The sequence below is a fragment of the Musca autumnalis genome, unplaced genomic scaffold, assembly GCF_047663935.1.
Source record: "Musca autumnalis isolate F117 unplaced genomic scaffold, ASM4766393v1 scaffold_5, whole genome shotgun sequence".
NCBI lineage: Eukaryota > Metazoa > Arthropoda > Insecta > Diptera > Muscidae > Musca > Musca autumnalis.
Window position 1 is genome coordinate 99,773,134 of NW_027412088.1, and position 15,255 is coordinate 99,788,388.

Below are 15,255 nucleotides of genomic sequence, written 5' to 3' on the forward strand. Positions count from 1 at the left end.
TTAAAAAGGTTCCGGTTAGATCTTTATAGCCAGTTTGATTTTTTTTTGAACATGTAGGTTAGGCCGTTTTGGCGCTGAGTGCCTCATATATGAATATTTCACTCGCTTCACAATATACTATTTGTGGTTTGCTTTAAAAGTGACGCGACAATAAACAATGTTGCGTAAAAATCGCTACCTTAAACAGCCAAAATCGCTACTGTAGCGATTTAAAATAAAAAATCGCTACAACTCCTAAAAAGTGTTTTTTCTACTTCAAAAATCACCACAAGTAGCGGGAAACCACCAACTTGGCATCAGCTGCGATAGTTGTGGGATGTACTCCGAGGACCGCATTCACACGATAGTTGTGTATGGCATTTGCGACTGTACCCATGTGAATGCTAGCTAAACCTGCTTAATGGGCTTGTTGCTCTAGGAGTTCTCTCTTGTAAAGTTGGACCTCTTTTTCTAGATCATGAAGATCCCTCCTGACATACCTGGGGGGTACTATCCACCATATGGTGATTAGAATGGATCTCACGGTAACACCCGACCAAGTACTGCAACGAGAACATGCCATTGCGTTACTGTACTGGAACAATGTTTGTCTCCTCATGTAGATGGTCAGCTGAAGACATCAGTAGGCACCCTGTTGCAGTTCTCAGGGCGGCATTCTGGCAGGTTTGAATATTTTTCTATCGCGTTGCAATTATATCACTCAACGAGACTTCGACCTCTTGGTTCTGAATTCCACGTACGACTGGTCTTCACACATATGTATAATTGGCTATCCACCGTTTTGAACTTGCAGGAGGATAGTCTTCTCGATGTCCTCAAACATTCGAGTATTTCACAGGCTTTTGATAAGTCGAGCCACCATGACTTGTCTATCGAACGGTTTTCTTTGGTTGAGTCCTCTACTAACATGTGTAAAGATGGCGTGCAGTGCTGTTGTCGTGCTGTCCTGCTTACGGAATCCATGCTGATGATCGGCACCTGAAAAGCTATTTCTGGCGCTGAAAAGCTTTTTTTTGTGGTTGTTCCTCTAATTCTGGTAGTGGCTGGCGTCCTCGTTGACTGTGCAATACCACTGTGCAACATTTTTAGAGCAATCTTGTGCAAACAATTCGAACTGAGGATTTTTTGAAAGTACAGACCCAAACGACAAAAAACCCTAGTTGGGTTTTGTTGTGTCAGATCCATGGCCCCATCTAAACATGGCCCCATCTAAACATGGTTAAATATTGAGTATTTAAAGAAATTTGATGCTATATCTGTGAAACCAATGCGAATCTTCTTCTGACCTCTGAAGCAAATTTGTAGATAACGACAAGAATAAAATATTTGGAGAAATAATGAACTCAAAAAACTTCATTTATTGCCTCAAATTTCAAAATATATCAAAAAATTCCATAATTTGTATACATTTCGCACCATATCTCCAAAACTGTTAATTTTTTTCTTTATGTTTCTTTTGGAAAAATATTCGCTGGAATGTAATACACAACTCTTCTTGTTTTCACTATATTTTTCCACGACGATTTACTAAATATGTCAATAATGTAGTGTAATCCGAGATGCGAGAATAATCTGTTGGTTTGGCTGTGTTTGAAATAGGTCTTGTAAAAGATATGATACCAAATACCGCTGAAACAACATGAAATAAGCATTTTAGAGTTTCAGAATGTTCTGAAGAATTGCTGAGAACATTATTTGGATGATTTTTGCAAAAGGCTACTTAGTTCAACTCCTAATAGTTTAGCTGATACCAACCAGAATTCCAGAAATTATGTAAAATTTTCTATATTTGATCGATTTTGATACCCTAGATGAAGTTTTTCTTATGTGGTCTATTCAACAGATAAGTTATACTAGTTTCGGGCTACAATATTGCTGAAGACAGCAAGGTCAAATTCCTATTCGTTTTTGAGATAAATGCCTGATAGGTGCAGAAAAGTGTAGTTTTAGCCCGGTTTAGATGAGGCCATAAAATCCGAACTGGATCTGACAGGACAAAACCCAACTAGGGTTTTTGTAGTCTAAATATGTACATTCAAAAAATCCATACTTTTAGTTGTTTGCATTTTCAGTGTTGCATAGTGTACGTAGAAGTATCAATCTGCTCAGCCAGCACTATACCCAGTTGGTTATTGTCACAACTCATGATGAACAAGATCAGACGGTTATGACCTTCCAAATGCGTACTAACGTTAAACCTATAACCTGAAACCTGAAGTACAGTTATTTGTCGGTATGATGTACATATATGCTAAGCAACTCTACCTCGGTAGTTCAACACACATTTCATCTACAGGTCATTAGAGCGAGTCTCAAGCGAAATTCCTTCCTAAGTACGTTGTAACCATCCATTGCAAATAAATTGCAAAAATGATGTATTTTCAGGAATTGGAACAGCAATGGCCGGTTTTAAGTGCTCATCTGTCATGTTAGTTGGTGCCGGCAGCACTACCTTTGATGAAAATTTCGAAACAATCCTCCAACAGCCTTTAACGGCACTTAAACGAACATTTTGAGGGATGTACCGGAAGGATTTGTCCGATATAGACCATCTTCGAACTTGATTTAAGTTCGAGAGAAATATTACAATGTGTAAATATTGAACTAATGTGGGTCGCTCCGTTTGTGTCGACCAGACATCTTAGTTGGTCAACGTAGGATTTTTAGAGCTTTAGGGGCACTATGTCAGGAAGCATGGTCTTGCCCACGAATGACTTCGGTAAATTTTTCACAGCCTTTAACTGCACTTAAGTGAAAATTTTGAACGTTTGCAAAAATGTTGCCCGAACTTGTTGTACGTTTGAAAGAAATTTTAATGTTTGCAATGTTTCGGCTAAATCAGGTCTCCTATTTGGGGTCGCAAAGACAACTTCCTAGAAGAAACGATACGAGACATGTCATTAAACAGCATTTTTGCGAAGAATTGAATCGATTAGTCAATGTTCGAACCAGATCTATTTATCGAAGAAATATTACGATGTGCAATTTTGTCACAAATCTGTTACACCTTCGAGAGTTATCATGTGCACCGACAAATTTTGAACTTTTTTGTTGGGAAGATACACGAACGTGTTTTCCGATATGGCACTTTTTAAAACGTGAACCTACATAGTTAGAACAAAATATTACGAGTTGCAAAGTTTTGAACAGATTGGCTCTTCTATTTGAGAGTTATCGTGCGCTCTAATTAACCCGGTAGACCTGAGTCCCTAGCTTTTCCCTATAGGTAGAGTGCAATTAGACCTTTCTTTTTCCGCTCCTCGATATTACATAGTTGCCATGTCAAGCGATTGGCTAGGTTTCCACAACTGCCGGCTGGAAATCGAGAATTTTGCGTTTCATGGTGAATAGTACGAGAGTGAAGAGTACGAGATCCTACTTCTCAAGGCTGAATACAAGACCATTGTCAGTTGTACTGGAGCACCTTACATAAGGCCAAAGAGGCTTACAAAAATATCGCACTGATCTGCGCCTTGTCAGCCGATCGTCCAAATTTAGTTTATGTGTCTGTCTTCTAGAAAACTTGCCACTAGTCAGCAAGTTTGCATGTCGAATGTCCATGATGTTTCATTTTGTAAAGATGACCGACTGCCAAATTGAGTCAAAGACTCCAGACACGTCAAGGCTTACGGCTATTGTGCCATGTTTCATAACATAAAATTTTCCGAAAGTCGAGAGTTATGAAACGGGTCAATAGCTCCCGCGTTCATCAGTCTAAGAACCCCGTTTCAATATTGAAACAAGCATGTGCTCCTTTTGTGCTTTAGGGAAATAACCCAAGTTGAAGCATTTTTCAATGTGGTATGTGAAATTCCGTCCAACCTACTGGGTCGGCCTGCGAGCAATTGCTTTGCTAATGCAGCTAGATTTGATGAAAACAACTATATTTCTTTCAACGTTCTCAACTGCTGAAAAAGTTTCCATTGGTGACCGATCGCCCATTCCCTCGACATCGATAGCTCAACGTCCAGATGGCGTAGATACGTATTCTTTGGTATACATGTTCTTGATATAGGTATGAATATATAGTCCCACTTTCCTGTCATACTCAACTCATATTTAGATCTCAGTTAAATAATATTTTGTTTCTTCATTCCCATTGTTTATCATTGCACTTTTTCCATGGAAATGCATGCAAATCATTCTTCTGATGCGTGTTCAATCTATGTAATGAAAAAAAAAAATCACTTACTACTGAATTTTTCTTTGCTGGTACTCATTGAATAGTTGCTTCCGATTTTATTCCATCAATTGTGCCCGCTTTACAACGTCAACAAGAAATTTCAAAATATAAAAATGCAATTGAAAGTGATTTTTGCAATTGAATCAATTGCATGGTACTGCCGCCGACTACTTTACGAAACATCAATAACTGAATATTCATCCACCCTGCAAATTCATTTATTGATGTCTCAGATCATGATCGGTTTGAGTCCTCATACGAATTAATTTTTTATTGATTTTATTTTTTGTTTTATCTTCTAATAAATTCATTGCATTCCAAGGTTTCAGTTCAGAACACTTCCACTCATCTGAATGGATTGGAAATTGTATATTTATCTCCAAGTCAGTCTTAAAAACTTACATAGAGAAGTCTAATATGGCATACAAATGATCTCTCTAAAAATTGATACGAAAATTTTCAAAACAAACAAACAAATAAAATCCAACCTCATTCAAATCAGCGACAATGTAAATCTATGATCTGAGTTTAAATACATAAATGATGACAATTAGGCATGCTGGTCTCATTTGAAAGGAACACATTGATCAGCTAACGTGGCTACAAAATATACCGCTGGTGTGATGGATACGGAATTCTAATTCGCACATAGAAGTCGCTTAAGATTTGGAAAGTCTTGAATTCCCCATTTCTCTAAAAAACAAAAACAGTTAATATTCCAATATAGAACTGTAGGTCAGTGATCGTATATCTGTCAGTAATAAAAAAATACATACCTACATTACAAAATTTAAACACAGAAAATTCTTGGAAATCCAAAAAAAGGGTGTGGACTTTATTCGTATTTTTTCATTCAAAGCTATATGAAATATTTTCTTTCCTACTAGACTCAAAGGCTTTCATCAGTCCTCTTTTGTTATATTTCTGCCACAATAATCTATGTCTCGAAATATTCTGCATAGAGATAAGATAAGAATAGAGCCCAGCGAACCAATTCACCACACCTCCCCCAGTCCAGTGATTGTTGGGTGCACTGATAATAATCTACCTTTGTATTTATTTAATTACCAGGCTGCTTGCTTGACTGGTTGTTTGGTTGACTGTTTGGCTGGTTAAATGTGGATTCAGTGATGAGCCCATGTCTTCCTTATCTGTTTTCCTATTGCAAAACGAAAACAGAAACAATCCGTTTATAAAAAAAAGCAAAACAAACAAAGTTTTCAAAACAGAAATATGAAGCTTTGTTATTTCTTTGGCATTGCCTGTTCTGTTGTTGTTGTCTTCTTCTTTTTCTTTTCTTTGCAAAAAAGGGAAATAATAACCAAATAAGCAATTTTTTTCCTTCTTTTTCTTATTTTTATTTGATGTTGATATTTTCCGTAGTAACGAGGGTCATGCGAAAACGTCAAGAAATCCATTTGTTTATGGTATAACTAACGGCTTCCCCCCTTATTCAATAACTATTGACTAAATCAATGACCATTGACTAAATCAATGACCATTGACTAAAGGCAATGACCATTGACTAAAGGCAATGACTATTGACTAAGTCAATGACTATTGACTAAGTCAATGACTATTGACTAAAGTCAATGTCTATTGACTAAAGTCAATCACTATTGACTAAAGTCAATGACTATTGACTAGAGTCAATGACTATTGACTAGAGTCAATGACTATTGACTAGAGTCAATGACTATTGACTAGAGTCAATGACTATTGACTAGATTCAATGACTATTGACTAAAAACAATGACTAAAGCCAATGACTAGACTATTGACTAAAGTTAAAGACTATTGATTAAAGTGATTAGCGATAACGACAATTGTCTGAAGTTGATGACAATTTACTGAAGTCACTGTCAATTAATGATGAGTCAATGAAAATTGACTGGAGTCAATGACTGTTGGCTTGAGTCAATGACGGTTTACTAAGGTCCAAAGGGTATTGTTGGGAGTCAATGGCTGTTGACTGAGTCATTGGCTATTGACTGGATCGGTTACTATTGATTGGGGTCAATGGCTAATGGCTGGGTCAGTGTCTACTGGATCAATGGTTACTGACTAGGGTCAATGACTTTGGACTGGCGTCAATGACTATTTAACAGAGTCAATAAATATATAGACATTGACTTAAGTCAATGACCATTGACTAAAGTCAGTGACCATTGACTAAAGTCAATGACTATCGACTAAAATCAATGACTATCGACTAAAGTCAATGACTATTGACTTCATAACTATTGACTAGAATCAATACCTATTGACTAGAGTCAATAACTATTGACTAGAGTCCATGACTATTGACTAGAGTCAATGACTATTGACTAGAGTCAATGACTATTGACTGTTGATTGTCAAAGTTTCCGATGCCTATACGAGGGCTACTAAATAAGTTACCAGCCGCCATTTGACATTTTCATTGGAAAGTTTGACATGTTTTCGCATAAACGTACTCAGCACGGTCAACATGTTCGTCCGATCATTTTTCACAACTTTCGACGTGAGTTATAGGCCCAAGAGTGCATCGATAAACTTAAGTCTTTGTATCGCGATGAAGCATCATTCTATAACACTGTGAAAACTGGTCTAATGAATTCAATCGTAGCCGATTCTCGCTCAAAGAGAACGTTGATGCCGTGCGTGAACTGATAATTCATGTGGCAAGCCATGAGATATAGGAATCCTTGGGCATTTCTACCACCTGTATACATTTGATTTTGCATGAACACCTGTCCGCAAAAATGTGTGTTCTCGTTGGATCCCTTATAATTTGACAAGCGCTCAAAAAAGGCTCGTATCAAAGAAAGAAATTTAAAAAAATACGAACGCGGTGCTTCAAAAATCGTTTATAAGATGGCCACAGATGACTAATCGTGGACGATTCGACCCAATTCAACGAAAGTTGATCGAGGAAGAAGCACATCAAAGCAAATGGTCGCCTGTTTCTTCGGCAAAACTGGTCATGTGGAGACTATTCGGCTTGAGCAAAGTAGGACAGTAATTCTGAGTGGTACACCTCAATTTCTTTGCTTGAAGTCTTCTGAATAAATTCGAATCGGAGTAAAATCGAATCATTGTGCACCATGACAGTGTGAGCTCTGACACCTCGGGTCAAATCAGATCCTTTTTGACGAACAAACGTAAAATTGATTTATCAACCGCCGTACAGCCCTGACTTGTATCCCAATAACGTATTTATTCGACTTGACTTATATTCCGACATAATTTTCAGATACATATACTGACGTGATGAAAACTTGTTAAGTGTGGCTACCCTCTTCCTTGTGACAATTGTCAATATTAACAGACAAATACATATCACCAAACCTCTTATTAAATCTTAAATTTCTCATCATAAATTTATACCACATTCCATTCCCCAACTTATAAAACCACCCTCGTTGTTTATTTCGTATTCCTTTTTTTTAATTGTAAACAATTTGCTTTTTGATAGCAAAGAAAAAGTACGCTATTTTTTGTTTTGCTTTCGTTGTTGTACTTTTTTTACGGGCAAAGAAAAGTCATATTTCTAGCCGTGTGCCCGTTCACAACTCTGGTTATTTTGTTTTCGCAACCAAACGGATTTTATTCACTTTGCGGCATTAAAACAATCAACAACAAATCATTTCTATTTCGCGTGTTAAGTGTTAAAAGCGAACAAAATAGTGACGAATAATTAATTGTTGTCACCTTTATTTCTTATTTCGTCAAAGTAGATTTTTTTTTTTAAATTTATGTGTGAATTTTGAAAAAATATAGAATGCCATTAAAAATGTTTTAACAGAAAATACAAAACATTACGGAACATTGCAATTAACCAACAATTTTTAATAAAGTGAAAAATAACTGAAAACAACTACGAAAATAAAAATCAATCAAAAAACATGTCCAAAATCGTCAAACTATTTAAAAACAATAAAAAAGACAAACCGCCAAAGGCGGAGATCATTGCAGAACCCAAAGAACCCGAACCAATACCAACAACGAAATGTGGCAAACCTTTAGTATTGGATAATACACGATGGGAGGCAAGTATCAAAACATAAGAATTATAACAGTGAATGTTGTTATGTGTCAGGCTTTAGAATTTAAGGTTAGAAAATCAATGTTCTGAAAATTCCAAATTTTATGTAGTTTTGACCTCTAAACAGAAGAACTAACTAACTCGATCAAGCAACTTCCGTTCGTTCGTCTTTCCCCTAACCTGTACCGGCTCAGGTGAATATCGTAAAGGGAATAAAGGCTAAACAAAAGTCGCATAAATGTTCAGAAATTAAAATTGTAATTTTAGGAAAATTGTACCATAACTTGACCCGATACTTTTGTTCAATAAGCTGAACTTCAATTTTAAATACCATGCTATTTGATATCTTTGACCTTCCTGAACTTAGTCAAGAGGTTATTTTTCATATACCTTTCAAGCATAGCATATTTAGGCTTAACTCTAGTCTTGTAAAAACTCTCCGATTTTTCTGAAATTTTTTCCCAGAGGTAGATATAGTTGGGCTGATCACGGAAATGTATAATTTTCTTGGGGAACGGACCAGGTTCTCAAGATTCTAAGGGTCATATCTCTGGATCCAGAGAAGGTATTACAACATATAGGTTGTGGTTAAAGTGCGAGCTATAATCTGACATACATTAAGCGGGCACCCATAATGGGCCCATTTTCGACTTTTTGGGGGTTTTATGGAAAAATCCGGGTCCAAAAATCAGTTTATGGGTTATATCACCTGACCACTTTTGGGATATGCATTTCCATAAGTTTTCCAATGATGTAGCAATCGGTTCAGTAGAGCCGGGTCTAACCCGGGTTTTGTACCCGGACTTTCGGGTCCAATAACCGGGTAACTGGATCCGTCCCCCAAGAATATTATACATTCCCATGATCAGCGCAACAATATCTACCTCTGGAAAGAAATTTCAAAAAAAATCGGAGAGTTTTTACTTAACTAGAGTTGTTACCATATTTATTCAATATTCAGGGCCCACTCTACGTAATCGTTGTAACTTGTTATGTTCAACTATTTCCACGTCGATATACATATATATTTTTTTATATCTCGAGTTCATACACCAGAATTTGTAGTTCCTCAATATTTCCCAAAATATGAAGCAAAAGCTGGGGCCTCAAACCACATGTTATAAATTGGTTATATAGTCGTCTGTCCCTAAGGATTAATTCGAAACTGCTACTGGAGCTGTAAAAGCACAGGCGGTATTCAATGTAATACTGAGTATTCAACCCCTGGATATTCAGGGTCAGTTAAATGGGCCTAGGTTCAGTATCAGCCGTCCATCCAGCAGTTAGGTAGGAAGATTGGGCTAAGTGATAGAGGAGGTGAAAACGACTATATTTCACGAAACGAATGAGTGAGTGGGTCTAAGGCTGACCAATCCCAAACACTTTAGACATTATCACCGATGGATCAAAGATGGAGGAAGGAGCTGTTGTTTACTGTGCGAAATTATGCATCAGGTTTTTTCAGGTAGAAGTTTTTGTAGTGTTGAAAGCTTAAGGAGCTGTTAGTGGGAATAGCAGAGTTTTCTGGTAGAGTGATCAGACTGATCTAAAGGAATTTTGTAAAAAAAAAACTAAATCTGTTGAACATTTTGTTGGGTACCCCTGGGACACTTGATGAGCTAGAAAGACTTCTTACTCTTCTAAACTACAGGTGAACAATGTGTCGAGTCACCGCTCTGCTTCTTCCTAGAATAAACTCAACAAGTTCTATTGTGGAAAAACCCAAAAATTTGGCATGACGAGCATGAATTCAAGGTATCGACGCCATTCTGTCCGGTTATCTCAAGACGTAGAACTATCAGGAATCATTACTGACCACAACCGTATAGATCTATGATAAGTAAGTGTGAGGACAACAGTATTGAGTACTCTAAACCAGAAACCAAGAAGCATCTTCTCTATCGGTGTCCTAATCTGTCGAACCCTTAAATGCATATGGTGCGGGTCATTTAGATATTAATTTACGTTCAATTAATATATTCTTGCCATGCTTCCGGATCTCTTGATTTCTACTCTACTCTATATTTTCCTCTTCGTCCCCGCTATACTCAGAGGTCGCGTAAACCAAGACCTGTATAGACAATCCTCCCCAAGTGGTACCCCCGCCTTTTTGGATTATATTGTTTCATTCATTCATTGTGTTTTCAATTTTTTATGAAATTAATTAGCCGGCATACTGGCTAAAAAACCAAAATCATTTTACCCAAAAATAATGTATGTACCTCAGAGGTTTTCAGAATTTTGTGGCCCTTTTTAGACGTATGAACTTGCGACAAAAGTATGGAAGTGGATTCTATTTCATTCCATTCGATAGATATCGCGCCCATCAGCCAATTTAATTGGTCATTATGTTAGGAAGCATGAACTTGCCCACGAAAAAGTACCTTCGATAAACATTTCCAAGATATCCTCGAGCAGACCTTAAACTGCACATAAACCAAAATGTTGAACTTTGGTGAGGAAAGTACCCTAGGAGTGGACCAATATGACCCATTTTCGCGTACTATTTTAGCGAATTTTTTTTTTTTTTTTTTTGATCTGCAATTTGTCTATTTAAAGACAATAAGCAAATCAGAATATTTATTTAAAAATTACATAAGTTTAATGGCTCCAATAAAACATAAACTTTATTAAAAACAAAAGTTTAGTTACAAATAAAGAACTATTTCGATGTGTAAATATTGGACCAACGTAGTATCTGATTCGAAAGTTTTCGTGTGCACCAGTCACTACAAATGGTGGTAGTAGGGGTTTTTTACAGCTCTCGTGCCATTTGCCTTTGGAAGTTTGTACTTGCTCCTGAAAAAAACTGGTCATAATAAGGGCCCTGAGAACAAACTGTTGCATAAAAAGTCAACACGAATCGAGAGTAGGTCACAAAATGCACTTTTCCGAAAATTTTTGAAATTTTGTGTGGGACATTGTCCATGCGGGATATAGTCCATATTCAAACGTGATCTACGTCTGGCAGAAATATTACGATATGGAAGGTATGAAACAAATCGATTACTTCCTTCAAAAGTTATCGTGTGCACCATGTTTGCAAAAAAAAACACACTTTTGGCCCATCTTCGAACTTGAATATTGAACCGAATCAGTCGATTCGTTAGACAGTCATTGTGCGTTCCAGCCAGACAGACGAGCGGACATGGCTGAATCGTCTGAAACCGATATCCTCCAAACTTACTTGAACCAAGAACTGATAACCGGTTCAATTAAAATCACTCCTCAGGCCGTCTTTCTATTTGATCTTCAACCTGTGGACATCATAATCCAGTTTCAAGTAGCTACATTGCGAAAGTCTGGATCGTGGCGAAGTTCACAATTCGGACATGCGAAAGTCCTACAATTAATTGATAGTCAGCTTGAATTAAAGGACAGACGATGCGTAAGCGATTATATGCACACTCCCTTCAGGTTTGACTCTTTATCTGTTATCTTTCCAAGTAGAGACAGATAAGCTGAAAGTATTACTCTTCTAGAAGGTCTGGTAATATACACAGCCAGCGAAACACCACTAATTAAACACTCATACAAGCTTAACGATAGCTGCAGCACTTTTCAGACAGATATTCTTGCTATCAGGGATGCTGCAGAGTTGGTGAAAGGATTTGCAGGTAATCTTACATGACCGTTGACTATAGTCTCCAGTCGCGGACCAATAACTCTCGAACTATCCTTGACAGCAGAAAAGCTTTGCATGATATACGCAATATTGTTCAACTTTATTGGACCATCGTAATATAATGAGAAACAAATTAGCGGATGAACTTGTTCGAGTTGACTCAAAGTCTACCGACAGTCGACCGACCACCAATGTGTTACTACATCGTCGAACTACGTGACATCTACAGCGAGAAGGAACATCAAAGACAGCTGTTGGAACCTGGATCTTCCTACTATCACTCGACAAGTTAGTAATGCAAATCACGGTGGGACTTATAAGGGATCACTGCAGAGTGTGATCTCTTACTTCAGAATGGGATGACAGTGTCTACTGCAGGCTATGTGAAGATGCAGAAGAGACAGAGACTGTCGAACATATACTTTGTAGGTGCCCCTTGTTGCATACAAGAAGACACTGAACACTTGGTAGATATGAAATAGATACTCCCACCTTCCTATTTAACATAGATCTCATTATACTTAATAACTTTGCAAAGTATTTATTTAATTTAGTTATTTAACAATGAGGCCCAGCCTTACGACCTAGGGACTGTAAACTACAAATTCTAGACGGACAATCTGGTAGCTTTAAGAACACCACCAATTTAACAGTGCGACAAGCACAAAACTCACACTAAGCGTACAACAACACACACCTACATGGGCGAATAGCAATAAATGCAACTGAATCGAAAGCACAGCAATGACGTCACAATAGAACAACAAGAGAAACTAAGCTAAGATTGAGATAATGCTATTCAATAGTTGTTGCTGTCAAACTAATTTAAATTATGTAACTACTTAATAAAAATTCAAATTTTTAAATTAACGGAAATTCAACTAATTTCCTTAAACCTATCAGTTACATTCATAACAATATGTATTAATAGAAGGAATCACTTATCCTGGCTTGGCAAAGGTGCATAACTAATAAAAAGTACCCTTTCTTTCTATTTCCGATAAAGCAATCGATCAGCAACACTGCTACCATCTGGAAACCTACTGTTCTTCATTTCTGCCTCATTTCCTTCTTCATATTCAGTTCATCGTTAACCTCATCATCATCTTACCTCACCATCGCTTTACATAATTTTCACCGTATTTAACCTACCCAGGATGAACACAAAGGACCGAGTGAAGCAGTCACATATAATATTAGATTGCTGTGCATCCTTAAACCTAACTTGACCTTCTTGGGATCTAAAACCATTATTACAATGAGGCCCATTTTGGTCGTTTTAGCCCAAAGACTGAGGATATAATCAGTTGGACTTTTATAGAAGTAAAGTTGGTCTACCTCCTGAGGATTAATAGAAAGAAGGTCACAAGGCCTTTCATAGGTACCCAATAGGTCCAAGTATAGGCCTTCTAACAGATTTTCTCATAGAAGAACAAGATATTGCGGAATCTAAAATCATTCTTCCACATTTTTGCATAAAACTGAGGGTATAATAAAAATCTATCTAGCCTAAAAAGTGCATTACTCTGGCCTCACTAAGGTGTGAATATGACAAGTCCATATTCATTAAATAAAAACGTACACCAATTACAACAACCCTCTCAAGTGTTTGTAAATCAAAAACAGTTAAATATGCACCATAGTGCTTTAAGTGATTTTATTATCTTTTCCTTTGAAAATCTTGTTGTAAATAATGCATTTATTTGTTTTAATATACAAAAAACAATAAGAACAACAAAACTTAGGGCTGATATACAACACGTACTCCAAAGCCCACTTGAACTGGTATAATAATACTACCATCTAATCAATGTTTACGATAAAAAAACAAATATTGTTGTTTATGTTGTTGGTGTTACTTTTTCCAATATATTTTGTATTTTCCCCATATAAATTCAGATTTTTTCTAAACCTTCTGTTGTAGATATCGGATCTTGTATTCTTCAAATCTCTGATATGATTTATCGTTTGAATAAAACCATTCAAATGCACTGTCTCCACAAATTTCTATAATCCGAAAACTTCTATAATATCTAAAAAACTGTTGGACCTTTGAAGCCGATTTAACCCCATCAAATAGAAAATATTGATAATTCCTAAAAGGAGTCGCCACTTGCCGTTACGATTATAGGGAAAAATACCACTGTAGCTTCTTTTCTGTAAAATAGTTTGTGCATTCGAAGAAGGTGCCTTTTCTCATTTTTGCTATTATTACATATGGTAAATTTCAAATTTCTTTTGCAATTCCATTGGAAGAAATGTTAAAAAAATTTTTGCGAGCACATCCGCCATTTTCTGAACATAGATTAAGAAAAAAAACATGGTTTTAAATCTGTTCGCGTTCACAAAATTGGATGCTGCGCTCCACAGTTATGGGGGGTTTTATTCCCTTATAAAGAACAAATATTTAAAAATTCAATTTTTGCTGTAATAAGAAAATGTATATATAAAGCGTTAACAGCATTTAATATCTATCCGTAGATGCCTAAATATTTACTAAATGTATTTCTATTTTCGCGGAAAATCAAGAAATACTGAAAAAATCTTGGAGTAAATTTAATTTATTCTAATTTAGAGTCCAAATAAAACTCGAAAAAAATAAATTAAAAATACGTACAGATTCTAGACAACGCGTAGAAAAATATGAGACCAAAATTTTAACGATAGGATTTATAACTGACATATTACAGCAACAACAAAAGACGAAAACTTATTGTTGGAATATTATTTCAAAAATAAATTTTTTTGTTTAATACGAAAAATAGAAAAAACATTTTTGGGAGTTATTCTACTATTTCGCCAAATTTCGGTGCAAGGACTGACGGACTTCGCTGAAACTTCTTCAGGAAAAATGCGATGACAAACCCGAAAGTGTATTTGCTTACTTTGATAAACAATAGGATTATGAAATAGAAAGTAGTATTGAAATTACAACCAAAGAAAAAAACATAAAAGTTAAAAACGTATAATTCGCGAATTCGTTAAAATCAGTTAAGGCGCATGCGCTTTTCAGATACAGCGACTGCATCTCTATCAATATGTAGCGATTTTTCCACTTTTCATTCAGCGGCCAAAGTGTGCCGTCAGCTGCATCTTACTGTTCAAAAAACCTTTATGTTGGTAAAAATTGCGCGATGTACATAAGATTATAAGGCGCATCCGATTTCAGTGACCGCCTATAAAAAATACGTCATTACAACAAATTTTAAGCAAATTCGTCAAGAACCGCGGATGTGCTACCAAATTCTATTTTATACGAAATGCGAATATTACTCCAGAATCTCGGTAATTTATGCCACACGGTTTTGGAAAATAATATAATCGCGTATAAAGGATTCCATTTATGTAAAAATAACCAAAGAAAATCGCGGTTCAATGAGCGGAATCATCAAAATATTATTTTGCAGAATTTCCTACTTT

At 36.4% G+C, this 15,255-nt stretch overlaps 1 protein-coding gene across 11 annotated transcripts in view; it reads left to right on the forward strand.

Moving 5' to 3' along the window:
- Nucleotides 1-15,255, forward strand: part of LOC141387251 (ubiquitin-conjugating enzyme E2 W) — a 96,046-nt gene that overhangs the window by 74,976 nt on the left and 5,815 nt on the right. For 4 of the 11 annotated variants that reach the window (XM_073956641.1, XM_073956640.1, XM_073956638.1 and 1 more), the window contains exon 2: nucleotides 7,946-8,214. The exons of 1 other annotated variant lie outside the window; for it this stretch is intronic. In XM_073956641.1, coding sequence (XP_073812742.1) covers nucleotides 8,071-8,214 — 144 coding nt within the window. In that variant the 5' untranslated portion in view covers nucleotides 7,946-8,070. The remainder of the gene's footprint in view (nucleotides 1-7,945; nucleotides 8,215-15,255) is intronic. 6 more of the 11 variants (XM_073956647.1, XM_073956645.1, XM_073956646.1 and 3 more) reach the window with 2 other exon arrangements.